Source organism: Netta rufina (assembly GCF_964035555.1).
Source record: "Netta rufina genome assembly, chromosome: 2".
NCBI classification, from domain to species: Eukaryota; Metazoa; Chordata; class Aves; order Anseriformes; family Anatidae; genus Netta; species Netta rufina.
Window position 1 is genome coordinate 3901552 of NC_140124.1, and position 27268 is coordinate 3928819.

Sequence of the window (27268 nt, forward strand, 5' to 3'; positions counted from 1 at the left end):
AAATAAGGTTTTAGCCTACAAAAAAATAAAATAAAATAAAATAAAATAAAATAAAATAAAATAAAATAAAATAAAATAAAATAAAATAAAATAAAATAAAATAAAATAAAATAAAATAAAATAAAATAAAATAAAATAAAATAAAATAAAATAAAATAAAAAATCAGTTTGAAGCAGTGAATGGACATAAGCAGAATAAGAAACTCAGATTCTCATATATAAGTGTATAAGTGAGGTTTATAACATCAACTACATCAACATGTTAGAGAACAATGACAGCAGACTTTGTTTTCTTTTATAGCATGGAGAACAACTCATAAAAAGAGGAGTTTCCAGCTAGTCTGTTTAAAGTTCAGGTGTTAGAATGGGACCTGTTTTGTAGATCAGCTGGAGAACAGATAGGAAAAACAGGTGCAAGAGAGGAAATCTAGGAAGAAGAAAGCACAGAGATACCAATGCCTTCTCCTGAGGACTGCTTATGACCACCCATGTCAAGATACTACCCTCCCCTTTCTCTCCTGAAAAACAAACAAGCAAGCAAACAAAACCACAAAGGTGGTTTGCACTTGGTTCTGCTCCACAGTGGGATACTGGTTTTGATAACCTAAAAGACCTCACCAAAATAATCTGAGAGGCCTTAAACAATGGAATGCAACTGAAACATTCTGGATTGGAATGTCATGTTGATATTCATTTAATTGTACCTCCATATTCACAGACTCTCTCTCTCTCTCACACACACACATATATATATATACATACATATATAAATACAGCAATAAAGTCCCTCAGCAACTTAACCCAAGGCTGAAATTTGTCCTGTTTTGAAGTGAGGAGTTGGCAGGGGCTGGTTCTCCACAGATGCCTTCTGATCTAAATTATTCTGTTACTCTATGATCTCGTATACTTAAGCTGATTGAATACTTTTTTCAGGAATTCTCATCTGTTTTTATGTTGGGGGTATTTGATTGACGTCTATTTTGCATTTTTCTTGCAACTCTTAGAATAGGAACCGATGATATTACGTGGTGCCTACCTTAATGATTCTATATAATGTGTTTTTATTTTTTTTAATTTTTTTTTCCAGTAGAATGAGAACTACTTTACTGACTAGTAAGAGTTGGCCAGTTTTGTCATTCTCTAGAGATGAGGAAAACTGTCAAAATAAGACTTAAAATGATTTTTTGAGTTGTTTAATCACTTGGTTTTATAACAAACTTGATTTTGATGTAGTGTTCGAGGCTTATCTGAACAGGTAAGTGATCAGATGTTATTATGCACTAATAAAAGACAAACACATAGGAAAGAGGAGGTAAATGAGAATTGGGTTACCAATGTTATCCTACGAATTTCTGCTTTCATCCCCCTCTTTATCATGCACAGGTTGTAGGTTTGGCTGTCTCTCTAACATAAGCCTGGGGTTACTGTTTGATTTTAGATACAAATTTTGTTGATTTGCAAGTCTAAGGAGAGGTACGTCATAACACAAAACATGTCAGCATTTTAATATAGCAATCCACACATTCCCCATTACAACAGAGACTGATCTGGTCAGGATTAACAGAGTGAAAAGAGAGAAATTAATAGATATCACTGACATGACTTAGTTGTCCAAACACAGATAAGAAGTGTTACTCGAAGTATCCTTGTATATCTGAAATATCTAAATGGAGCTAGCAAAAATGACAAAGGACTTATAGAAGATCTATACAAATATGAAGAAATCTGCAGATATATGCAATTCCAGAAATGGTGTTAGATGCCTCTTTTGGAGTGGCTTAGGAGAACCCTGAATCTCTTCTGACTATACAGAACCCTTATGCTTAACGCCACTGGGAAATAATGAATGATAAATGGGATATGAAATAGCACTTCAATCTCATCAAGAAAAATGCTTCTGCCATGTCCATAATTCCTGCTCTCTTGGGCCCTGAGAATAGCTTGGTTTAATATTTACTGTGGAAAATCCAGATTTGGTGTCTAGGTTCTATGAACCCTGACATTTAAAAATTGCTATTTTTTTTGCCTTTTTCTTCTTCCCTCACTCCCTCCTACCCCTAAAGAAGCAGACTGTAGGAAAGCCTTTACTCTTTACCCACTGCACCCATAAATAAAGCTAGTTTTGAGACAAACTTATTCAAAAGAGACAGAAAGACCTTGCAAAGGAAATCCCCTTGCAAATGAAATCTCTTGTCACTGCTTGAAATTCCCACCTGAGAGAAGGGAGACTAAACTCCCTCTTGCAGAGGACCCAGGAAATGCCACCCTGGCAGACCCACTGGAAACGCTGCTCCTTTGAAAAACCTGTTGCCACCGGCTGCAAGCACAGGCTGATGACAAACAGAAGAGGTGAATTCAGCATCTCTTCTCGAACGGGGAGCATCTGCCTCCAAATACACCCTCAAAGACCAGCTGGTGCTCCAGCCCCCTACAGTTTTGCATGCCAGGTTCACGGAGGTGGGTCCAAAATCCCAGGGGAATCTCAAGCCTGGCCCTGCAGGGCAGGAAGGTGCGGGAGGAAAAGTTGCAATTGTCGGGATCCCCAGGAGGGACCCGGGGATCGGGGAAAGGAGGTGCAAGGAGCTCCGGGGCGGGTCTTGGGCAGGTGGGGGCGGGCTGAGCATCGGCTTTTGGTAGCCTCACAGGAGGCAGAGGGAGCGGGGAGGACCCGGAGGATGCTGCAGAGGATGCGAAGTTTGTGCTGGCTGCTGCTCCCCCTGGTGAGTGTCCGGCGGGAAGGGGTCCCCTGGGCACCTCTGCCTTGCTCTGGGTGCCGGGGATGGTCCGGGGAAACCGCACATCAGGCTGCCCACACAGCTGGCCACAGCTGGATGGCTCTGCCACTGCCCTGCAGGGTCCCGGGGAGGGTCGTCCACAGAGGCAGGGTAACTTTTGTCAGAAGAGGGAGCAGGCTGAAGGAAGGGAAAAAATGAAAAGAAAAAAAAATAAAAAGAGGGCGGGGGGAAGGAAATAAAAATAGAAAACGTATTCCAGAGTTACAGATTTAACCCAGCTCTTTTCTTTAATTTTTCCAACCCTATGATGCTATTAATAAATCTCTTTCAGTTTCCATTCATTAGAACTGCAGTTTCCAGAGGACAGAAAAGCATCCCTAGATCAGAGTAGCTGTAGCATATCTTTAGAGGGACAGGAGGGGATAGCTTGCTTCTTGTCTTGTCCTGAGGAAGGTAACTTTGCTGAAGAGAGAGGCTAACTAGAAGGGAATACTTCCTCCTGATGGATTTGGGACATTTACTTCTGTGAGAGGGCACTGATGTTTTTAGTGCTGAAGGCAGCTGCTTATAATGTTACCAAGCAGGAGCCTGAACCATCTTGTGTCTGCTGTGCACTGGAGGCAGCAGGTGAGACTGTAATGTTAAACATCAGGGAAGATGTATAGGCACAGAGATGCAGTTCAAACATGTATATCTCTCCTGTGCCCAATGCCAACCGCTGGTTTTGCCTGCACTGATTAGCAAAAGCAGGTGTAGGTGTAAGTACATCCATATCTCCTCTTTCTCCTACATCTTTAGCCTCAAAGAATTGTTTGGGAACCTTCCTGGGTGTGATTCCTGGGGACTCATTAATTCTAACTTTAGCCATTTCACAGTTGAATGTTTAGTGTAGACTAGGATTCAGACTCCCTCTGTACTCAATGTGGAGACAGTCGCCTTCCCTGGAAGGATTTCCTCTTGTCCTGAGAAAGATAGATGGGGCAAATATTCCTATAAAGCCTATTCTCTCCCATTGATAATAACAGCAGTCTAAAGGGTTACAGACCGGACTTGACCCTTCTCTTTAATAAGGTGAAAGACAGGAGGCAAATTCTCACACCAGCACCAGATGTGAATCTTTTGGAACACTGGATTTTCATTGTGTTTAAACAGCTTTATTTACATGTGTTAAGATATAGAATCTTGCTACACAAATCTTGTTACATACAGTTTTTATTCTGGGCAAACTAGTCAGCCTGCAGTGTTACACTTCTACAGGTAGAGTGACTTTGGCATTTGGACTAGCCCTTTTACACATATCAGATGCATAGCTTATTCTTGCAGATGTCTGCAGAGTGGAGCTAACCTGGAATGATGTATCATGCACATCTGTGGGCTGCCACACATTTTAACATTTTAGCATAGTGCAGCAGTCTGTGCCCATAATAAATTTCTTATCAGATGGGATGAGAGCAGAGGAATTCCTGTTTGAAAACTGCATGCTCCAAGTAGCTTTTGGCATCAAACTATTGCTTACATATGAACACCAACTGCATTTCTGGTAAGTGTCAGTGATCTAAATCTCAGTGTTTTTCATGTCTCAGACTTGGTCTGCTGGGAAGGTTTGGACTCTAAGTCAGACAGCCAGGAAAAGCCAGAGACCCACTGGATGTTTTGAGTAAATGGTATTTTCACATGTCAAAGGGTCATATCAGAGAAAAAAAAAAATCCAGTGCAGATTCTCCAAATATTTCTTCATTCAGATATGAAAATAAACCAGAAAGATAATCCTGAAATAATCCTGAAAACTTCCTCTATGAAACTAGGTACTTCTACCTCCTGTCAGCTCCCCAGAGAGCTGTATGATGCAGGATGTACTTTCTGCACTGGAGAATAGAGTCCTTGGCATTAAAAATTACCATTTGCTTGTAAGTGACAAGCAACTGAGAGCAGTGGGTGCTGAAATGCATAAAAAGGACTTCTCCTGTCTTAAAGAGCTCAGTCTCAGGAAACAGAGGATGGGGAGCTGAAAAGACTCTGTTTTTGTCATCCTTCCTGCTGAACTAAAGTGCTTTCATCTCCAAACACTTAAAAGCTTTTCACGTTTCTGGAGAAGGGCTTCCGCCTTGTTTGAAGAATGGAGGTGAGATGGAACATAGATGGATTATCATATGGATCTACATCCATAGCAAGCAGGCACATGGATTCAAGTCCATAGCAAGGTGCTGAGTTCCCAGTAAAAGAGATTTGGGCTGGCTTAAATTCCTGATACAGCCACTACTCAATCTTCATTTAAGGGATATATGTGCTTCTTCTAGGGATTCAGTGTCTGCATACCTTAGGTTCCCCTCCACAGGCAAGTGAAGGTGTGGAAGGATCCGTCTGCTCAGGCATTTTGTTCTCCTGGAGTGAGTTAATGGAGGGAGACAGGCTCCTGTATAATGAGTCACTGTGTCCTCAAATGGGTGTCTGAGAGAGGTGGGAGGAATCCTCCCCTGGAACTGCCTGTCTGCCTTCATTGATTATTAAGGGAGGCTTGATGGAGGAGTTTAGATTAATCATCTAAAATTATCTGTCTAAAATTAGGAATCTTGTATAAAGTTACTAGTTTAGACTCCTTTAATACTACTAGGAAAGGGTAGGAACACTCCAAGAACAATGGCTATGGCTTTGGTTGAGTGAGCTTGCTGATGGTCTCTGACATTTGTTTCATTTTTCTGGAACTTGGTGACATGAACCCCAGCCTTAGGCAAACATTCTACACATATGGAAAGGGAGAAATTTCACCTTTACATGGGCACTTGAGATAGCAAAAAGAAGTATCCTTGGCTGTTAGGGTGCTTTTATTCTGTAAATATTAGTGGCATTATTAGTTGAGAAATTAAATGCTCTAACAAATTCATAGAGCTAATGCATTCATTTTAATTTTCTTCAAGATAAGATTAATTACATTGGGTTTGTAAACAAAATAAATTTGTATGTCTGAATTGTCACATAGAGAGTTATCTATGAGTAAATACATACACTGATATACACAGATATGTATGTGCAGCTAGTACTGCTCTGTATAAAGCTATGTGGTTAAATACAGTCAGATAAATACAATCCAATACACAGAGGAGCATTCAAACATTACTCCAATTTCTTAAAAACAATCTTGAAAAGATATTCCTCTAAATGACTGTAAGGCAATCAGTATCTCAGCTTTTCTTGTTCCATAGGTAATAGAGTTAGAAAGAGGAAACAAACACTGAAAATGTCCTCTAGGTAGTCATTTTCAGCCAAAAAGACTCCTGGAATAATCTATTTAAACTGGCTGAAGAGAAAGATTGGAAATAGGCCTTTAGCTTTGGGGTTAAAAGCTTTGGGGATCAAGACTGTCAGAACTTTCAAGTTAAGGGCAGGATATTTTATGATAACTAAATACGATGGAGTCATGACATTGCTTTGGTGACCTCATGCTTTACAGTCAGTCAGAATCAGGAGTGGTAAACATGGCTTGGATACGGCAGTAAAAAAAAAAAAAAAAAAAAAAAAAAAAAAAAAAGGTGGATACTCACTGTTTTTTCCAAGCACATTTAAGCATTGGGCTTTTTTTGCTGTGTAAGAAATTTTGGCTAGTTTTTAATAGTTTCTTCCAGTTTTCTGACAGAATAGAATACTGCCTATATTGTATTATAATACTGTCTAATTGCTTATAGGTTACAATGAATAGGAATGTCCTTACTTCAGTGATTGTGAATGTAGTTAAACTGACATGGCTTAAACATGACAGGAGCTTATGAAGCTCAAGGTTTGTCTTAGTTCCTTTCAAATGGGAAAATTGTCCCTGACTTGGATGACTTATGGTTCCTAATTTTAAAACTTTCTAATTAGTATTTGGATTTTTGAGAAAGAAGTGAAACAGGTGGACAAGGACAAGTGTTATGGAAGATTTTCATAAGATATATTCAACAGATAAAGTTCATGAAAATGGCTGGGGATTTGTTGGACTTCTTCAGTGAACAGACATGTATTCAGATTTTTTTATGTAGAACATAAAAAATGTTCAACATTTTCATGTTGAACACATCACTTTGATGTGTTCATCAACATTTCAATTTAAAAAAAAAAAAAAAAAAAAAGCATGCGCTTCAGAGCATTTTCTTCTTTGGACTGTGTCTTTGGTAAAACCAGCCAGCTTACAGAAATGAATGAACACACCACTGCACAGTTAAAAAAGGTCAGGGAATGCATGATTTTCACATGTCTTTGCTGTGCTCTTCTGTATTTCAAAATAGCAAGTGAGTTTTAATCCTCCCAGTTGAGAGTCTATATGACATGAGTGGCAGACAACTCTTGTTTGAATATGGAGAAGAAACTATTTGGGCATCAAAGTCGTAACAGAAAAAGCTGAACAGGAGAGGCCCATACATGGAGAGCAGGAAGTACAGAGATGACTTCAGAGGAGATGAGATCTGAGAGATGAATTCAAACTGTGGAGACAGAGGGAAAAAAAAAAAAAGTGATGAATATTATGAATATTCTTAGTAAATGATTTATGCACTAGATGCAGAACTTGTTAGTGTGGGTTTAGGCTTCCACTGCATTGGAAACTTAACCAGATCACTGGAAATACACTTCAAGTTCTTGAAATGTTCCTATCTTTCCAATTCTTCATTGAGCTACTTCTTCCATTTTTATTACTTTTCAAAACGACTAAGAGTTACCAATTCATTCCTGGTTTTTTGATCCCACTGAATTTCTTTTTCAAAAGTATATTAGATGTCCAGCTCTGAAGCACTTCCCTTGTTTTCAGAGAGCATAGAAAACGTCCCTTCTTTTTCCCAAGTGTGCTAATAGACTTTTTAATGAGTGAAGATCTGTCCTTTATGTGATGTCTAAATTACAGTTTTTCTATCACAACAGTCTGAGGGCACCATCTCTTTACAGGCTCTCACAAACAATTGCTTTTAACTAATCTGCACTAAGTATGGCATTAGGATGTTGCTAAAAATACTTACTTCCCTGAGCTTGCTAAATCTGGCCTTGTCCACCACAAGAAAATTAAAGCCTGAAGTGTCATTAGCTTGAATTTTCTGTTTGGGCAAACAAACGAAAATACAGAGGAAATACAAAACAAGGTTATGCTTCTTACTATCAGTAAGTGTATGGCTCAAGGTTTCAATGCAGTATCCTTATGGATGTTAAGAAAATTAAGTTCAAAAGTAAGTACAAATCTAACATCTGGCTCTATAAACTGTCTCAGGGTTTTAGCATGCCCGCTTCTGTCATATACAATTTTTTAATGTTCACTTATGATTGCTTTTTTCCAGGCAATATTGTTTCAGTTGTTAAGACTTAGATTTAAGACACCACTGTGAATTTTGGTTGGTCACTAAAGTTTGAGACTGCAAAAAGGTTTCAGTGTAGCTCAGCAATGCAAAGCCTCATTCCTTGAGTGCTGTCCACAATACTGCATGAAACACCTAAGGTTTCTGTATAATTCTCAGGGTGAAGGCACCCTATAATGTGATTTTCAGTAAGGTCAATGCCATGTTACTGCCTTGCCAGTAGTAAATGTTGATCCAAGAAGCAGCATTTTGAATTAGCCTCTGAATTATGACCACAGCAGTGAAGACTGTGTCAGATTGGGCACCCTTACTTTGGTTCCTAAATTACCCCTTTCTAAGGTGAACTAGAGCTGCTCTTTTCCTACAGGAGCTCAGTGATTACATCAGATGCCTCCCACATTGCCATACTGTGTCCCCGACCTGGTGAAGCAAGTTAGAGCAACAACAGGCACTTTTCTCTCAAGGCACTGTGAGAATAATAAGAAAAAATAAGCAAATAAGTAAATAAGAAAAATAAGTAAACCTTAGCCAACGAATCACAAATAATGTTCTGCCCAGAAGGCTTTCCTTTAACTGTAAAATGGCTTAATGGTTGTCTTTTTCTTAAAGCCAGAGGAAAACCAACAAATTGAAGCATCATCACTGTTCTAAATTTCTTGTATATGTGTCATTTTTTCCTTATTTATTTATTTATTTTACTGTGGGATTACTTCCAATAAGCTACAATATTGTCTGTTAACAAAACCAGCCTCATTTTTGATTCTTACAGTGTAGGCTGTAGGTTGCCTCTGTAATTACACTTGATCTTGATTTTCTAACTGTCAGAAATATTTAATCTATTCTCTGGCCTATAACAGAAGTTCTGGTTTCTAATGGCTACAGTCACTGACACACCAAATCCAGTACCCCAAAATCAAATCAAATTTATATATACTTATTAACTGCTAAGCTATCAACAGTAGTGGCATTGTGTACAGTCTCATTATTGGTGAGTATCAGCAACAGTTGTTATAGAGAAAATCCTAAAATCATGTTTTCTGATGATTAATCGCTGCTGTTGGAGGCAGAGGGCTGGACTACATGGACAAGGGATCTGATCTGTTATGGCAGTTCTTCTATCTTGTGGAAAATCAATGCACACCTTCCCTGTGGGTAGAGTGTGGGCTTCCCAGCCAATGCAAATGAATTGCCCTCTACTGGTTTCAGTGCAGTTCTGGGTTATAGTGACTGATAATCTGGTTCAACAGGTGTGGATTTATCAAAGGAGGGAAAAGGCACACATACTGCCTCTTTGACAATGCATCTAGCAGGGTACAGTTGCTTAGTCCCTCATATGTGTTACACCTGTAACTGCTGCATGCATTGCTTAAGTTGGCCTTTGGAAAAAGATATCACTTCCTCTTTTGAAACCTTTCATTATGAATTATGTGTCTGCTATTCATTCCTGGCACCTCTGGCATGACGAGGAACCTTAAGTTAACCCATGTATCCCAAATGCGTTTCCTCAAAGGCATTTCAAATCTATTTTAATGGTTTTGAATTCATTTTGGGCTCTGACTGGTCAGTGCTTTCAAGCATTTTGCCAAAGAACTCAAAATAAATGGTAATTGTATAAATCATGTTGAGTTGTTGTGACTTTTAAACACCAAGCCTAAGAATATTCTATATACAAAGTTTCTCATCAACATCAACAGAGTCCAGGAATTCTAGAAAACAAAACAAACAAAAAAAGACTTGTTTCCTGTCCAGCTGAATCCAGCCTTATAAGTAGAAATAACGAGGGACTTTTTGTTAACAATCATTTTGCTACTACTACTCAAATTATTTGCTTGTTGTGTAGGAAAACCAAAACCAAAATTTTGAAAGATAAGCAATAAATGTGGCTCACACTAAAACCTCAAAAATTACATTTCAGAGTAGAGTTACTACAGATGAACAGCACGAGATATTTTAAGAATCCTTCATGCTGGTTTATAAACTGTATTTAAAATTGCCCACTGGAGAGATAAAATGCATGAAAAAAAATCCATGTCTTAATTTTCTTTTCATGCAGTGTCCTTAATCCTCTTTCTGTTCTAATATTAGGATGTATGAACCATGTCTAGGGCTTCATAATTAAATGCATTTTGTCCATGCTACTTTAAAATGCAAATACAGGTAAAAATTTTGAAAATTTTGAAGTTTTTGAAGGTAAAGGCTTTTTTTTTTTTTTTTTTTTTGCTTTTTGTCCCCCACCCCACACCCCCTGGCAGATATTATTATAAAAATGTAATAGTCTACAAAACTTCCAGTCACTTTCAGTTGATGCTAAAAGAAGTCCTGGCTGCACTGCTCACTAAACATTCTGAAGGCCAATAAATCAACTTCCAGTGACTGAAAAGGCAATATAGCAGTGATGTTTTCATCTGCACTGTGTTTTCAAAGTCATTAGAGGTTTAGAATGGCCTACAGTCTCCCTCAGAAATATCTCAGAAAGCCTTCAATCCATCACCACAATTAAAATCACTATCCCCAGAGCCTCTGGCTTTGCTTTGAATAGTATATCTTGCAAAGGAGCAAACCCTCTGCTCTCTTCCATGTAAGACTCCATGTCTTGAAAATCCCACTATAGCCAGAGGAGGCTTTGGTGCTCTATTCAGTGGTCTGAACATAGTTTAGTTACTTTCTAGACTCTCTTAGCTCTAATGACTGAGGGGGTTAATTCTGTTGCTTAAATATGTGTGTGTGGAACTATTTAAAACAACCCATAGAGTTTGAAACTTTGTCATGGGGCTGGCAAAATTAATATCAAACCTACACAAGAGGTCTGGGATACCCTATATGAACACAAATGTCATTAACCATCCCAGGGTGAGTGAAACATCCTTTAAATTTCTATTAACTGCAAAAGAAACTCAGATAACAAGGTCTCATGTAGACACTGACATTGTAGATAATTTCTCAGAATTTAATTGTCCCTAAAGAAGCACCTGCTATCATTTTCAGAATGTTGAGGCTGTTAAGAATATCTTCACAATGGCAACAAATATGACTGAAGGATCCTGAAACTTTCCAGAGTGTGAGATGGAGGCCGAGTAAAATACATGACAATACCTCAATGACATTAATTATTTGTATTTAAGAAGCTGTATCTAGACCCTAGTAAACAATACTGTTGATGTTTAGAAGTCCATTTAACTGGTTAAATGTAGTTATCTTCATCTGAGAAATAAAAATAATTCTATAAGATCCAAAAGTGAATCATGCATAATTTCTTTTTTAAATTCTTCCTTTGGTGAAATGGAAACAATGTCTCTGTGTACCAACTCTTCATCCTCAGAAAGTAAAGTGATAAAGTTATGTAATCACTTAGAATGAACTTTGATCATGGCTACAATTTTCTTAATTTCTCTAAATTCTTGGACTTTAATATTGTTTATTTAAGTCTGAATGGACAGACATCTTCTGCTCCTTCCTATGGCTTCTTTCTTTTCTTCCTTTTTAATTATACCAACTGCATTCAGAAGGGAAGAGCTTAGGCCATGTCTGTCAGTAGAGTGATTTGTATAGCACTGTCATCCCAAAGTCTTGGAGAAAATGGGGAACTAATTCTGTCAGTCTCAGCATCAAAGAAAAGTGGGTACCTGCTCCTGAAGAATAAAAAAGACACTGCCATGTTTTGAGCTAACTCCTCCAATAATATATCCCAAGACTCAAAACTCCCAATAACTCAAAAATAACTCCCAAGAGTTATTAGGAATCTTTTTCGAAGACATTGTTCTGAACAATCAAAATAATTAACTAAGAAATTATCTATTTATGTTTAAAGAAAATTACTTATTTTTGATTTATGGAGAAGAAATATGCATATGGTCAGAAGGTATGTATGTTTGGGGAACCCTGATTCCAATAGCCCATGATCTTATTATCCGGTATTGGTCATTTGACAAAGAGGTGGAAATCCAAAGATTGTGAAATTCCAAAGACTGCAAAATCCACTTAAGTTTTGTGAAAATTATAGGCATAAAAAGGAGTTGGTAAAAAAAATAAAATAATCCATCTTAGAAAAAAGGTGCTACATGAGCTCTACTCATATGATAGACAGAAAAAAAAAAAAACAAAACAAACAACAACAACAAAAAAAAAACAAAACCAAATGTATATGCATATGCACACATGTATATAAATTGATACATGTACAAGATCACAGCCTCCTTTTCCCTTTGTCTATCTTTCTGCTATTTACATTTCCTATTTGAAAAAAAAAAAAAAAGGCTCTGTTCACTTTGGTAATCACAGAACTTCTTGGTTATGTTTTCTTTGTCTCACTGAGGTCGCGGGAATCCATCCAGAATGCAAGATATTCCAGCAAGTCATGAAAGAGGAGGCACTCTGCCTAGAAAAGAATGAATCTGTTTCATCAGATTTTAAAGGTAACGGTCTTGATTGACAAGTTCTGATATTAGTATCTCTTGTATCACTTCAGGTGTGTGATGTGAAGATACCAGTTACTGAATCAAAATTTGATTCCACAACCCTATTTTATTGGGCTTGAAGTGCTTCTCCTTCTATTGGATGCAGCTTTACCTCATCTGATTTTAGACGTCTGTAAATGCTCAATGTCTAAGTCAGGATGTGTCTTCTTAGATTCCCTTAAAGTAAATGGAGAAAGGTGGGTGTCCTTAGAAAAATTTTCATTGCCTTTGCCTTAGATGCTTACTTTAGGATGAGATGAATCATTCTCTGAAATCACATTTCTCTTTACTAACTATGGAATGAGACTAAGATGATTAGTTCAGACTCTGAAAACTTTAAATTTCTAGTTCAGGCAAGAAAATCATATTTGAATATATTTTTTACGTCATTAAAGTATTTTATATGTACTTATATCCGAAACCCCAAAGAAGCTTCCACAGAATACAGGAAAAAAAAATGCAGAAATTTTATTATGTTGAAAATCATTCCAATTTGGTGAAAAAGTTATTTTCCAGAAGAAATGAGAAGAAAAAAAATAATCCCAACTTCTTCAAAATATCTCATTTCTACATATTTGGAGTTTTTCTGTTTGTTTGCTTTAAATTGCTTATTGTAATAGTGTTTTGAAATCTATTATATGTCCAAATATAAATTTTGTAAGTTAAAATTAACATTTCAGCATTTCTGTAACATATTTTTAAAATGCTGTAGAAGGGAATCTCTTTACTCTGGTTCCAGCATTCTAGAGGCCTGCTTTTAATTGGTTCAAATTAAAATATCAAATGTCCAAACTCTTTCAAAAACTCAATCCCATTTTTTATGGTCAACTTTAGTTAAAAAAAGATTGAAACTGCCTTTCAGTTATCATAAATTATCAGACGGACATTTTCTAGAGATGAGTTGTGAGACAAAGGTGCTTCATGCACTTGGTATGAACGGAAGTATTACAACCACCTGGAAACCTGCCTTTAGAAGCCTACAGAAGTTTATAGACTAAATCTCAGGATATGTCCTTTATCTTATGTATTTTTCTGACGCCTGTCCAGTCACTCTGGTATCTGGCATTGTTCTTGTCCGTTCTATTTCAGTGTTATTTTTTCCTCACCCCTCCACCTTCTTTAATCAACTCCAAAATACCTCCTGGATACATTTTACACTTGGAACACCCACTAACACTCCGCAAAAATTCTGGCAACAATCAAGCTTTGTCCATCATGATTTATTACAAGCATTTTGTCTTTGAAAAGTACAGTATGACATTCCAGATATTTTTCTCTTTACCAGGAAAACAATTATGTGATTTTGGAATCCTCTTTGTAGCAAAGGCCATGCAAATAAATAAATAAATAAAATCCTGAAACTTCTGTTAAACTATTTAAAAATCTTGAACCTTGTCAACTGTGATTTTCTCAATGATCCCCTTTCCACCTTTTGTTCTATACAGGGGGAAAGAGTTTAATGAAATTCTGTTCTGGTATTTGCAGCCTTTCTCAGTATATTCAAAAATGAAACATTAGATCTGGAAAAACAATTCATCTAGGGTTTTTTAAAAACCCTAGGTTATGTTATCTAGGGTGTTCTAAAACTTGTCTCAGATTGATAAGAGTCTCTGGATGTTTTTCAGTTTTCAGGAATTGCATATGAGACAAAATTAAAGACCACAATTTGTACAGTTGCTTCCCAGCACTCTCAGAGAATCAGAGGCAGAATTATTTTGTGTTGCAGAGTTTTAATCTAAAGTCATTAGTCATTATCCTCACTATATGGAGTGGTGTCTAATGAGTGTCCTTAGTGGAGTCAAGGGTGCAATTCCTCACTTCTTGAAGTTCATGTGTAAAATAGGTCAATTGAATCAAGCTCAAAAAATGCTTATTTTTCTCCTTTGAAAACAAAACAAAACAAAACAAAACACAGCAACAACAACAACAACAAATTAAAGAGTTTTGGGTGTCTGAAGCAGACTTAAATGTCTATGATATCAACATTACTTCATAGGATTCCTACTGCACTTGTCTTTATGGAGTCTCAGATGATTTAGCCATTTGTTAGTGTCTTGAAAACCTCAGCATGTGAAATGTTCTTGCTGACTTTGCACTCAGTGCTTTCTCAATCAACTATAGAAGTTATTGGAAATGAAGTCCACCCACTCTGGAAGATAAAACATCCAGGTCCCCCTCCCAGATAAGTTCACCTAATTCTGTTATTTATCCCCACATTGTCAAACAGGTTAAATTTTTAGACTCAGTTCCTTAGAAGTCTTTTAGTGCTTCTTAGAGGAACTCTTTAAGTCTCTTAAAATGTGTAGGGTTCCAAGTCTATGTGGACCTCCCATTACCTAACTATTCATTTGAAAATTAGCAGCCTAGTTTAGTCTATAATCATCAGAGAGACCTAGGTACATGCACTGAGTGATTCATCCTGTCCTCAAAAAGGAGACACCGATATATGGAATGAATCATCTACTAGAAGTCCCTGTCTCTTTCTGCTGATTACAGGGGGAACATAGCTAAGTTTAGCTAACATATTTCAGGCAATTAAAATTAGAGATAATGAATCAGTCTATTTTCCCATCTGGCAAATTGGGGATACCAGGAATTTCATCCTTCTGAAGGTGATGTGAGGATAATCCTGTGGAAGATTCTTAGGACTATTCTTTCAGAAGCCAGAGAGTAACTTTGCTTGGCTACAGGCAAGTAATATTGCTTCCACATTTCAGCTCTTGACAATTTTAGATTTGCCTTGTCATCAGTCACAGAGGAAACAGAAAAGAATCGGTGAAGGAAAATAACACCTCCCAAATGAAACTCATGCACTGTTTTATATCTGCCTTATGACTACCTAGAGATTAGTTTCTGTTACAGCATGGTGCTTTTTTATTGGTTCAGGCACCTTTACATGCTGATAATTTTTCTGTGCTTCACCCACACCTGCCTGACAACTGACACAGCATGACTGCAGCTTGAGTGTCAATGTGATGCATCAGTGACAAAGGTGTGATTGACTATAACTTCTGAAAACACTTTTTATTGGATGCATAGTTAATTAACTGCCCTGTATCTTCAGCAAACAATCTCTGGTTTAAGGAACCTCATAACTGCCAACCAGCCAGATCCGTTCCCAATTATGATTATTTCAGAAGATGCTGGGAGAATTTCTTCTGCTTCAGGATGAATCTAATCCCTGAAGTCACTGCCAAATTTTGTTAATTGACTAAGACAAGGATTTCAACCCCTATATATATATATATATCCATATATATATATATTTTTTTCTTTAAGTCAAATGAAACTGATAGACTTTAAGCATGAAGTCAGGAAGCTGAGTTTTTAAGTTGGATGATTTTCATCTGACTGAAAGCATTAATAAAAAAAATCTCAAGAGCTTATAATTATTCTATATATTCATTTTGTTGACTTTTGACAATAAAAAGAGCTGCAGCTGATTTGACTTTCAGAGTGTGTCTGCTTGAATTTAATGTATTTTCTCTCAAAAGATAAAATAGAAGTGTGTATGTGAGGGATGATACACTCAAGGAGTAGAAGAAAGCAACACAGTTCTTCATTTGTAGAGCTTCATGGTCTGTTGTGACTCTTCTTCATGTACATGAATTAGTGGGAAAGCCATAGACAATCTCATTATGGAAGATCAGCTGTGTGATATTCTGTGTGTATTCCTTTATTTAGATTTCTTTAGAGTTGGACTCAAAGAGTTATAGTAAATGGGATCACATCAGGCCAGTGGCCTGATGATACAGGACTTGAAGGTTTATTAAGTAAGTTTGAAGATGACACTAAACAGGGAGGAGCTGTTGACTCTCTCAAGGGTAGTGAGGCCTGGAAGAGAGACCTAGACAAATTAGAGGGCTGGGCAATCACAAACAATATGAATTTTAACAAGAACAAGTGTCAGATTCTGCCCCTGGGAAAAAGGGCAGCCCTAGATGTATGTACAAACTGGGGGGTCAAAAGGATGGAGTACAGCCCTACAGAATAGGATCTGGGGGTTCTGGTTGAAGACAAGTTGAATATGAGTCAACAATCTGTTCTGGCAGCCAAAAGGGCCAACTGTATCCTAGGGTGCATCAAGCATTGCTAGCCAGTTAAAGGAAATGATTGTCCCACTCTGCTCTGGTGCAGCCTCACCTCAACTGCTGTGTGCAATTTAGGACACCTCAACATAAGAAGGACAGAAAAGAGAACATACAAAGGAAGACCACGAAGGTGGTGAAGGATCTAGAGGGGAAAACATTAAGAGGAGTGGCTGAAGTCCCTTGGTTTGTTCAGTCTAGAGCAGAGCAGGCTGAGGGGAAGCCTCATGGCAGCCTGCAGCTCCCTCACAAGGGGACTGGAGGGGCAGGCGCTGAGCTCTGCTCTCTGGGGACAGCCACAGGACCTGAGGAAACGACATGGAGCTGGGATAGTGGAGGGTCAGGGTGGGTATTGGGAAAAGGTTCTTCACCAAGAGGGTGGTTGGGCACTGGAAAAGGCTGCCCAGGGATTTAGTCAAGGCACCAGTTTGGCTGTGTGGAGACAGAAACTGGACTAGATGATCCTGGTGGGTCCTTCCCATCTCAGGATATTCTGTGGTTCTATGATTTTTTTTTTTTTTTTTTCTTTCCAGGGTGCACCAGAGATTGGGATGGTCTAAGCTGTTGGCCCAGAGCTGCTTTTGGGGAAATGGTTAAAATTCCCTGTCCGAGATTTTTTGAAGAAATCACCAATATCCATGGCAAGACATTTTTCCTATTCTTCTGATCCTTAGATATTTAGAAAAAAAAAATCTAATAGTTCAAGATCAAGTAACGTGCATATTTTCATGATTCACAAAGCTATCTCATGTGACCTGACACAGAGTAATTATGTAGATAAGCATATACATCTTGGCTTATGGTGAATACTTGACAATTTTTGGTGTAGTGTTATGCTGTACTGAATCGTCTAACTTCCTTTGTTGTCTAAAATATATAGGTAATTGCACTAGGTTGCTGAGGTTATAATGGAGTATATTATAGAATCACTGACTTATGAAGTCATGAATAATTGATGTTAGAAAGGACTTCTTGAGGTCCTCTAGTCTAATCTTCCAGTCAGAGCAGGACCAAATTCAAAAAATCAAATCTAACTTCAAAGCTAAGTCAGGTGGCTGAGGATTTTGTCCCTAACAGATTATGTTGTAAGTACAGGATAGATTGCATAATTTGGTTTCCTCTGTGCGAAGATTGAACTTGCAGAAAAAATGAATGGGAACGTCTGTATTAATGTTTCAAATGATAGGTAAATAATTAACTCTCTGAAGCTAATCTTGTTAAATGTGACTACGTCTGCAAGTATCTAACTTATGAATCAAAGTAGGAATATAAATGTTTTTTTCTTGTCAAAAAATAAAAACAACAATGACAAACAAAACAAAACAAAACTTGTAATTCATTCTCTGATATATTTCACCCTTAAAGGCTTCCTTCAGAGAAACTGTACACAGGAGGCACATTGGTCAGAACCATTCCCACCATACGCTGTTGCCTGTGGATTTGATGAAGGTTCTAGTAAAGGGCCTGAGGATCAGGTGAGTTTTTATTTCCTGCTTGTGGACATCTCCAGAGCACATTCTCCTGAGTATACTGAATAGATGGATGTTCCCACATACCTGAGCCCCACCAGAATTCACTAATTGCCCTTCTTCAATGTTAAACTCAAATCTTCAAGTATATTTACCAACTGTTTAACAAATAAGGCTTAGTGCAAAGCAAAGGAGTAGCAGGTAGGAGGGCCACTTTCCTCTCAATTTTTCCTCCTATTTTTACTCAATAGATTCACGGTTAGGTCGTCTATCCTGCTTAACAAAGACTTTGTTTATCTGAGATAGAGGATTTGAATCTACACTATCTTCCAAGGTAACCTTACCAACCTGTCTATAGGGAATTTTTCAGGGAACTCTGTTTTTGATTTTTTTTTTTGATTTTTTTTTTCCAGGTCTTCTTTGAATCAGAGAATAAAAGAGTCCATAATTTCATAGCATGGTTATCAATGTATACGTTCAGTAGGGAACTCTTGGATACCACTAGGTAGTTCCACACTTCATTTTAGGTACTCAAGAGCAAGAAATGACCCCCCATTTTTCTTGTCTTGAGAGCAACATTTGGTGCTTCATATAGACTCCGGCAACACTTTTTCATCCACATCTTCATATGATTTAAATTTCCACATTCTTTATCATTGTGTTTGGCCCCAGGGTAGGAATGACTTGCACTGTGGTGGTTGTTCTTCAACAGATGAGCTTTACTTCATGGCTGAACAATATTTATTCAGAGAGCCATGCTCACTGCTTCTGTCTCATGAATTCTGATCTTTGCTAATGAGACATGAGAGAATAGGGGTATCTCCATCCTCTCATCTCCATTCTGCATTGGGCAAGGTTCATACATCTCACATGAATGCACTAGTGCCTGTATCATCACAGAGTGTCCTCTTCTTATGGTAATTTGATAGAACTGATTGACTCCCTCCAATCTATGAAAGAAAAGACTAACTCATATAATTCCTTGTGAGTGTTCAGAATTGGGACTTCACAGTGGAAAAAGGTTATTGGTCACTGACCAAGACACAAAAAGCTGAAGAGGATTGTCTTCACTAACACTTTGGCTGTTATCTTGAGTAAGTCATTTGGGTCTCCAGAAGGGGAAAGGTCAAGCACAGAAGTACTAGTTCAAGTATATGAATCTTTAAAAATGTTGACACAATTGGTTTCATATGGCTTCATGAATTTGGAAACACAAGCATACTTGTAATAGGCAATACAAATACAAATTTGTATTATAAAAAGGAATAGAAATCTGGAGCAAAATTCCCCAACTGTAAACTGAAAATATTTGTACAATGGCATGGTTCTCACACACAGAACTAAACTCTCTTAATCTTCAAACCAGAGTGGATTTTTCCAAGAAGCCCCAGGTTTGTACTGAGCAGTAAATCATGCACATGGAAAGTCTATAGTTGGCCTAAGTTGATAAGAGGAAAGGGGCTATATTTATATTTTATCATTAGCAAAGGTTTCACATTCATGCTGTGCCTGTGTTTAATTTGTTATCTCAGTCATAACCACAAGGTTTATGAAGGGAAGATAAGATCAATAAGCTCTACTGCATTGTAAACAGAGGGAAGTTGGTGAGAAGAATCCCACTTGCAATCTAAGAGGACTACTTGTTTCATATTTTGTATCCTCAGTGAGAACCTCATGTGTCTTTTGCATAGAGTATTTTTTTTTCAGATATGCTATAAAAATAGATAACATATCCAAATACTTCCTTATTCATCTGAAGGATCTATTTTTCAATTTGTACTTTTGTTTTGAAAATATCATATAAAAGATTAGCAGTATTTCAAAAACATAAGGGTGATTCCTAAATTGTCAGGGTTACTGATTTACTTATAGATCTACTTAAAAATGCTAATATATTGTCTCAACCTAGATATGCTGCCTTTTAGATAAATGCAGTTTGGATCAATTAGAGAACAAAGTCTCCACTGCATTTGCAAGGAGGAAATTTGAAACTAAATTCTCTGAATTTAGTTTCTTAGGATTTTGAATAGTTAGGTGAACCTGTAGTGAATCAGAATAAAATGTGCATAGCTAAAGCCAAATAAAATTGTATTTTTTTTTTTTTTTTTTTGAAATAGACTATTTGAATGCAAAGCAAAGAAACAAATAAACTACAAAGAATTTACAGTGTTACAGCTGTAAGGCCAGTGAATGAAATGTTTTTTCACAGAATTTTGCTTTCCTCTCCTGCAAAATGCAAGTTTTATTTATTATTTAACTATAGCTGTTTATGAAAACCAACAATTCTCGAATCAGCAGAAAACATCCTTTGACCTTAATGGAGTACAATCTGGCCCAAGTCTAAAGTTACTGACTCACAAATCACCCATCAGCAGGTTTCAGTGCCCTAGCGTCCATATGTACCTAGAAGAAGAATCATAGTTACATAACAAAGTTAACATCTTCTTGTTAAGCACGCTCAAACTATTTTATGGTCACTATTTCGGATGAGTTGGTGGGCTGTGGAACCTGTCTCATGCATAAGGTTTTGAAGGGTTCAAAGGAAAAACGACATGTTAGTGATGGAGGGAAAACCTGAATCAGATCTTTAGCACCTAAAGCAGAATGGAGGGGATGGGAATGACTGATAAGGGAAACTGTAGCTTAGTGAAATGAGCACACCAGCATGCATGCTGCATAACCACCAGCATTGATCTTTGTTCTCTTTTTCTCATAGAAATCGTATTATTCTGCATTTTGGCGTGTCTACACTGCTGGCTATGCAGCATCAGTGACTTCACTCATTACAGCTCTAATTGTCTTTGCTGCCTTCAGGTAAAAAAGAAAAGTCTCTTTTCAGGATGTCTCAAGACAGCCTTATCCTAATTCCTTCCAAACCTTCTGTGTTTTTGTTTTTTAACTATTTTCAAACCTTTCTCAGGCATTATACTATCAATGGAAATGTGTTCTTTTATTCATGTTGTGGCATTTCCCTGCAGACACTAAAACAATAAAGCTGACTGGACAGTCTGTCTTATTCTCTATGATTGCACCATACAGTAGTAATGCTTCAAGCTGTTATTGCTATTAACATAAGATAACTATTCCTCCAGTACATAGCAGGACATATTCTGCAGAAACTGAGTATGTCTCATGCCCTGAACCTGTAGTCATTCTAAATTGTTCATTCCCTCTGTGAAAGACATAATAAGGAACAATGGAAAGAGGTTTAAAGAAATTAAATGTCATGCTTGATACTGTCGGATATTAGGAAATGGATCCTGGTTTAGACTGGCTCCAATGAACCTGAACAAAAATGTTAAGCCTACTTTCCAGGCAGGAGTGCAGACCACAGAAGCAACTTCCTAGGTGGTGTAAACTGACAGTCTCAAAGGTCATATCTCCTATAGAAGGACCCAGGACCAGGAGGCTGATATGTCCAAACCTTGAAGGAGATTCCTTCATCTCAAGGCCAAACCATGGACAGGACAATCCAGGGAAATACAGCCTGGAGTAAGACTACTGCTTCTCTGTTAGTAATCCCATAACAGGCAGCTGACACCTATTCAATCCTCTCTGTTCTCCTCCAGCAAGAAAGGAGCTGGAGAGCCTGTTGCAGTCTTGTTTAACAAAAAAAAAAAAAAAAAACAAAAAACAAAACAAAAAAAAAAAGAAAAAAAAAAAAGAAAAAAAAAGATGTTATTTAGGATAATTAAAAGGCATTATTGCAGTATAGCCCAAGAGTCCCAGAGTTATTCTCTGCTCCTGGCATCTCCTTTAAATGTGTGGCAATTCAAGGACAATTAAGCTAACACTTTTAGTAGAGCAAACAGATAATAACTGGTGTGATCCTGTTTGCCTAGCTGCCTCTCAGATGACAGATTATTTGCCTTATAAGGTGTCTAAAGTCACCCTGCATTCCTGTCTGAGTTCAGATGAGAAATTTCTCTTGAAAAAACATTTTCCTTTTCTTTTTCTATGTCAGAAAATTCCACTGTACACGGAATTACATCCATATGCACCTGTTTGTCTCCTTTATCCTGAGAGCAATTGCTGTTTTCACCAAAGATGCTGTTTTGTTTGCAGATGAAACTATGGACCACTGCCTAATGTCAACGGTACTAAACTTCCCTACTGTCTTTCATTGAGTTAATACTTAATTCATGACCTGAAGAGAACATGTAGATTTCTTAATCCAATTTTTCTTTAGTTTGCAAGAATTGAAATCTTAAAGCAGTCAATACCTTACAAACAAAAAGATCAAGTGCTATGGGTTACATTACATCCAGAATTGGTATATAAGGTACAGCCTTGTTGACCCTAATGGAGCTGTATCAATTTCTATCACAAATTCTATAAAAGAGGCCCAATGTTTTCTTTTCAAAAACCAGAAAGTTAACTGAAATGATGGAATCCCATACTTGCTGAAACCTTGTATTTATTTCCTCATTTTTGTCTGGCAAATTTGATTTTTTCCTTATACTTGTAGAGAATCCAAACCCAATGGAGAATAGACCTAATAAGTTTTTTTTTTTATTATTCCTCTGTATTTCCAGGTTGCTTGTAAAGCTGCTGTAGCATTCTTCCAGTTCAGTATTTTAGCCAATTTCTTCTGGCTTCTTATAGAAGGGATATACCTACAAACACTGCTTTTGCTGACCTTTGTTTCAGACAAGCAATATGTATGGTGGTTCATATTTGCTGGCTGGGGTTAGTACTCTTTTCCACTCTGTGTTGTTTAGTATTTCCATTTACTTTTAGAACTAAACAAAATATTCTGAGATTTCCTTTGATAATTTCCTTTGATGAAAGATGCCTTTTCATGCAGTAGTACTACATCAAAACCATACCATTATTCTGCCTTTCCTCTTATCTTGGTAGATTTTTCACCACTTAAAACTTTGAAGGAGAGGGTAGAACAGAATATTAGAAGTACTTGGATATGCCTACTCGAAAGACTACATCACTCCTGTTTATGACTGGAATTAATTTCATGCAACTACTGTCATTTAAAAGTTAATCATCTAATCTAAACTATCTCTCCAGGTTTTTCCTGCAGCAGTAGAATGAGGCAGTCATGCTGTGGTAGTGATTAATCCAGTCTTCAAACAGATGACTAATGTGCCTGGATAACATCCTGAAAACATCTTGTCTTCATCCACTGACTAAAGAAATTTGAGTGACTAACTTTAAATTGACATTTTGCTTTTGGTAGGCAGAAATAGATATCTGCGATCGCATGAGTTCAGGTCTAGGAATCAAAAATTCTATTTATTTATTTTTCCAAAGACATTCGCTGTCTTTAAGGAATCTTTTGAGTTTATACAACAATTAAAAATATCTCCCATTATCAGAATATGGCACAAAAAAGCACACATTTTCTTTCACTGCAGAGAATTGTCTATTGTGACTCTCAGATATTCCTGTATTTCACCTTGGCTATTCTAAAATTGAGGTGTTTAAATTGAGTGGTTACATAACACTTTTGGATTAGAAGTAAAATCCACATTCTTCTAAAGTAGATAGCATTTTTGCCTCCATCTTCAGATTCTTAAACTTTATTTATGTAACTAAAATTTTTTAAATCTGAATTTTATAAAGAGGATGCCAATTTGGAGCTATTTCAATTATGATTGCCAGAAACTAAACACTTAGGTCTTAATTCATCACAGCTAACTTGAGATAAGAACAGAAACACCTCAATTGATATTGTAGTATAAAAAGTCAAAAGTGAGAGACATCTCAGGGGCAACTCAGATCACAGGTAATATGGATATAATTTTTTCCTTTCATTAATTAAAAAGTCAACTTAAACTGAATATTATCCCATTATAAAAGCTTTAAACAAAAGTTAGGAATGACAATTTCTGAGCTTTTTCTACATATTCTATATGATACTCAAATAGACAGTATCTATATTTAATTTGATTTATCAGTGTGAATGTCACTTTGTTCTTTTGTGGCATATTTGAAAGGCACTTAGTCTTTGGAAACCCACTGATGGAAAGCAAAAGAAATTGCTAGTTTAAAGACCTGTTACAAAGGAAATTAATTAATTAATTAATTAATTAATTAATAATAACAACAACAATAATAATAATAATAAAATGTAAATAGTTATTCACTCACAAATGCAGAATCAATAGCAAAGATTGGAAAGAAATTATAAATGCTTATTATGAATGCTTTCAAGTTGATTGTTTTACAAGGATTGGTAGAGGCTTGTCAAGAAAAGATAAAAAAAAAGAAGGAAGGAAGGAAGGAAGGAAGGAAGGAAGGAAGGAAGGAAGGAAGGAAGGAAGGAAGGAAGGAAGGAAGGAAGGAAGGAAGGAAGGAAGGAAGGAAGGAAGGAAGGAAGGAAAGATAAATTCTTCCAGCTAGTGTACAAAGTATTGTGTTCTGACCACTATTCACAAGACAAAATAGCTGTAGCTCAATAAATGATTCTTTCAGCTGCACATCTGCTCTTAATTTATATCCAAACCTACAAGTAATCCTAGCTCATATTTTTGAAAACATTGTTTCACAGCATCCCCTATTCTTCTATTCTTTTTCATTTTTATTTCATTCTCCTATTCTTTTTTTTTTTTTCCTTCCCTCTGAACTGAGAGTTAAGTTCTTCCGTAAAGTCATTTCAAGATTGTCTGTCCCATTGTCTGAAATTTAAAGTGCATCCAATCTGCTGTACTGTGAAACTTCTTGCAATAAAGTTTCCATGAGACATGGCATTAAAAAAATTATATTGTTTTCTACGTTGATCTGTCCAGGAGCTCCCACTGCTGTGATGTTTACTTGGGTCCTCACAAGAATACACCAACAGAATACTGGGTAAGTCAGAGCTTGGGTAAGGAAGCCGATGTCATCCTACTTTATATTATATTTTGATTTATTAACAGGGAAAAAAATAGAAATTTAAAACAAAAATATTGTTCCAAAGTCATGCCTCCAACCATAAAACTTCATATAAAAGTGAGAAAATAATTTTCAGTCTTCTGATTTTGTTGCACATATACTGAGTAATAAAATTTGGAAATGCCATAGTAAGAATTAAAATTTCACTAGTTTTCTAATCCCCAACTCTTGATTTTTTTTTTTTTTTTAAGAAAACCAATACTTCTGTTTAAAAACAGCCATTTATATCTAGCTCTAGTCTTTTCACACCTGTACCTTGAAAACAAACACATTGTTATGTCTTGATAGGTAGTTTCATGTGTTATTTTCATCCCTTTATTTGAATCTTTTTATATATATATATATATATAATTATAATTATTCTTTATCTTTCAGTATGAGAGTCAGTTATAAAGCAGAAGATTGTTTACTAAGGGTTGCCCTGAAAGCCTTCAGGTTATTTCACATGGATGATAAGTTGGAAAAGATATTATTTTATACCTACCTCCTCAGGACTCACTTAAATTGTGTAGAAATAATAAGTATTATAGTCTACCACATTGGTACATCCTATTTTCCTCTTTTTGTATTACTGCAGTATATCTGTAGTACATGTTCTCCACTGCAGTGTTTCATAAGTGGAAGTAGTCCTTTCCTAAAGGACCTTTCCAAAGCATGTACTTTTTCTTTTTGTAGCCAGAAAAGGTGCAAGAAGGATTTCATTTCTCCTCCTTTCCTGCTGCTCCTTTTCCAAAGAATCATAGAACACATTGGGGTAGATGATCTAATCTTAAAGATTATCTGATTCCAAACCCCATGTCATGGGTAGGGACACCTCCCACCACACTAGGTTGACCGAAGCCCCATCCAGCTTGGCTTTGAACACGTTCAGGGATGGGGCATCTGTGGCTTTTCTGGGCAACCTGTGCCAGTGCCTCACCTCCTTGTCAGTAAAAAAAAAAAATCTTCCTTATATCTAATATACACTCTTTTAGTTTAAAGCTGTTACTACTTACTTAGTCACTACACTTCCTGACAGAGTCCCTCTCCAGCTTTCCTGTACTTTATGCACTAGATGGCTACTACAAGGTCTCCTGAAGCCTTTTCTTCTCCAGGCTGAACAACACCAACTCCCTCAGCCTGTCTCCACAGCAGAGATGCTCCAGCATCTGAGTATCCTCATGACCTCCTCTGGACTTGCTCTAACAACTCCCTGTCCTTCTTGTGTTGAGGGCCCCAGAGCTGAGTGCAGGGCTCCAGGTAGGGTCTCATGGGAGCAGAGCAGAGGGGTAAAATCTCCTCCCTCACCCTGCTGGCCATGCTGCTTTTGATGCAGCTCAGGATATGGTTGGTTTTCTGCAAGCGCACCTTGCCAGCTCATGATGAGTTTCCCATTCATCAACACCCCCATGTCCTTCTCATCAGGTCTGCTCTCAATCCATTCTCTGCCCAGCTTGTATTTGTGCTTGGGATCGCCCTGGCCCATGTCCTTGACCTTGTGCTTTACCTTGTTGAACTTCATGAGGTTTGCACAGACCCACCTCTCAAGCCTGTCCAGGTCCCTCTAGATGTCATCCCTTCCCTTCAATGTGTTGAGCAAACCATACAGCTTGGTGTCATCATCAAACTTGCTGAGGGTGCACTTGATCCCAATGTCCATGTCACCTACAAAGATGTTAAACAACGCTGATCCCAGTAGCAATCCCACAGGAACATCACTCATTACTAATATCCGCTAGGGTATTGGGCTGTCGACTGTAACTCTTTGAGTATGACTTTCCAGACAATTCCTTATCCACCAAGTAGTCCATCTGTCAAATCCAGGTCTCACCAATTTAGAGACATGGATATCAGTCAGGAAATAGTGATATATAAAAGTACTTTTCTGCAAGCAGAATATTCATTAAGTAAACATACATGTATATATATATGTATAGGTTCAGATGAAATGTATAAATAATTTAGGCTGAAAAATAATAATCCCAGTGCAGATGCCAGAATGGCCAGAGTATTGGGTTTATTTCTTGAATCTATAGCAGAAGAAACTGGCACAAGATACTCCAGTTGCAAAGAAAGTTCAGGGAAAGATGGATGAATGAGCATTCTGAGAAGTTCTCACAGGGTTAAAGAGGGGGCTGAAGGCTGAAGGCTGAACAGCGTTTGAACTTTGGATGCTCTTCCAGCAAAAGGTCTACTCACTCAGTTTGCTTGTCTGATATACTTTATGTGCCTACTTTAAGGTAAGGTGAATCATATCCTGTTGCACTGATAATCTTTGCAAAAGAACTGTAGTGGAATAGCACCAATGAAGACATTTAAAAAGTCAAATGTATCTCATTG

The 27268-nt window shown here is 37.3% G+C and overlaps 1 protein-coding gene across 1 annotated transcript in view; it reads left to right on the top strand.

Moving 5' to 3' along the window:
- Window positions 1–2675: 2675 nt before the first annotated feature.
- Window positions 2676–27268, top strand: part of LOC311207001 (vasoactive intestinal polypeptide receptor 1-like) — a gene marked incomplete at both ends in the record, with an annotated part of 29598 nt that continues 5005 nt past the window's right edge. Inside the window, 8 exons of the mRNA XM_084282853.1 lie at window positions 2676–2720; window positions 12360–12459; window positions 17123–17230; window positions 17955–18064; window positions 20775–20872; window positions 22023–22155; window positions 22594–22747; window positions 24805–24865. Of these exons, the coding sequence (XP_084138979.1) occupies window positions 2676–2720; window positions 12360–12459; window positions 17123–17230; window positions 17955–18064; window positions 20775–20872; window positions 22023–22155; window positions 22594–22747; window positions 24805–24865 (809 nt within the window). The remainder of the gene's footprint in view (window positions 2721–12359; window positions 12460–17122; window positions 17231–17954; window positions 18065–20774; window positions 20873–22022; window positions 22156–22593; window positions 22748–24804; window positions 24866–27268) is intronic.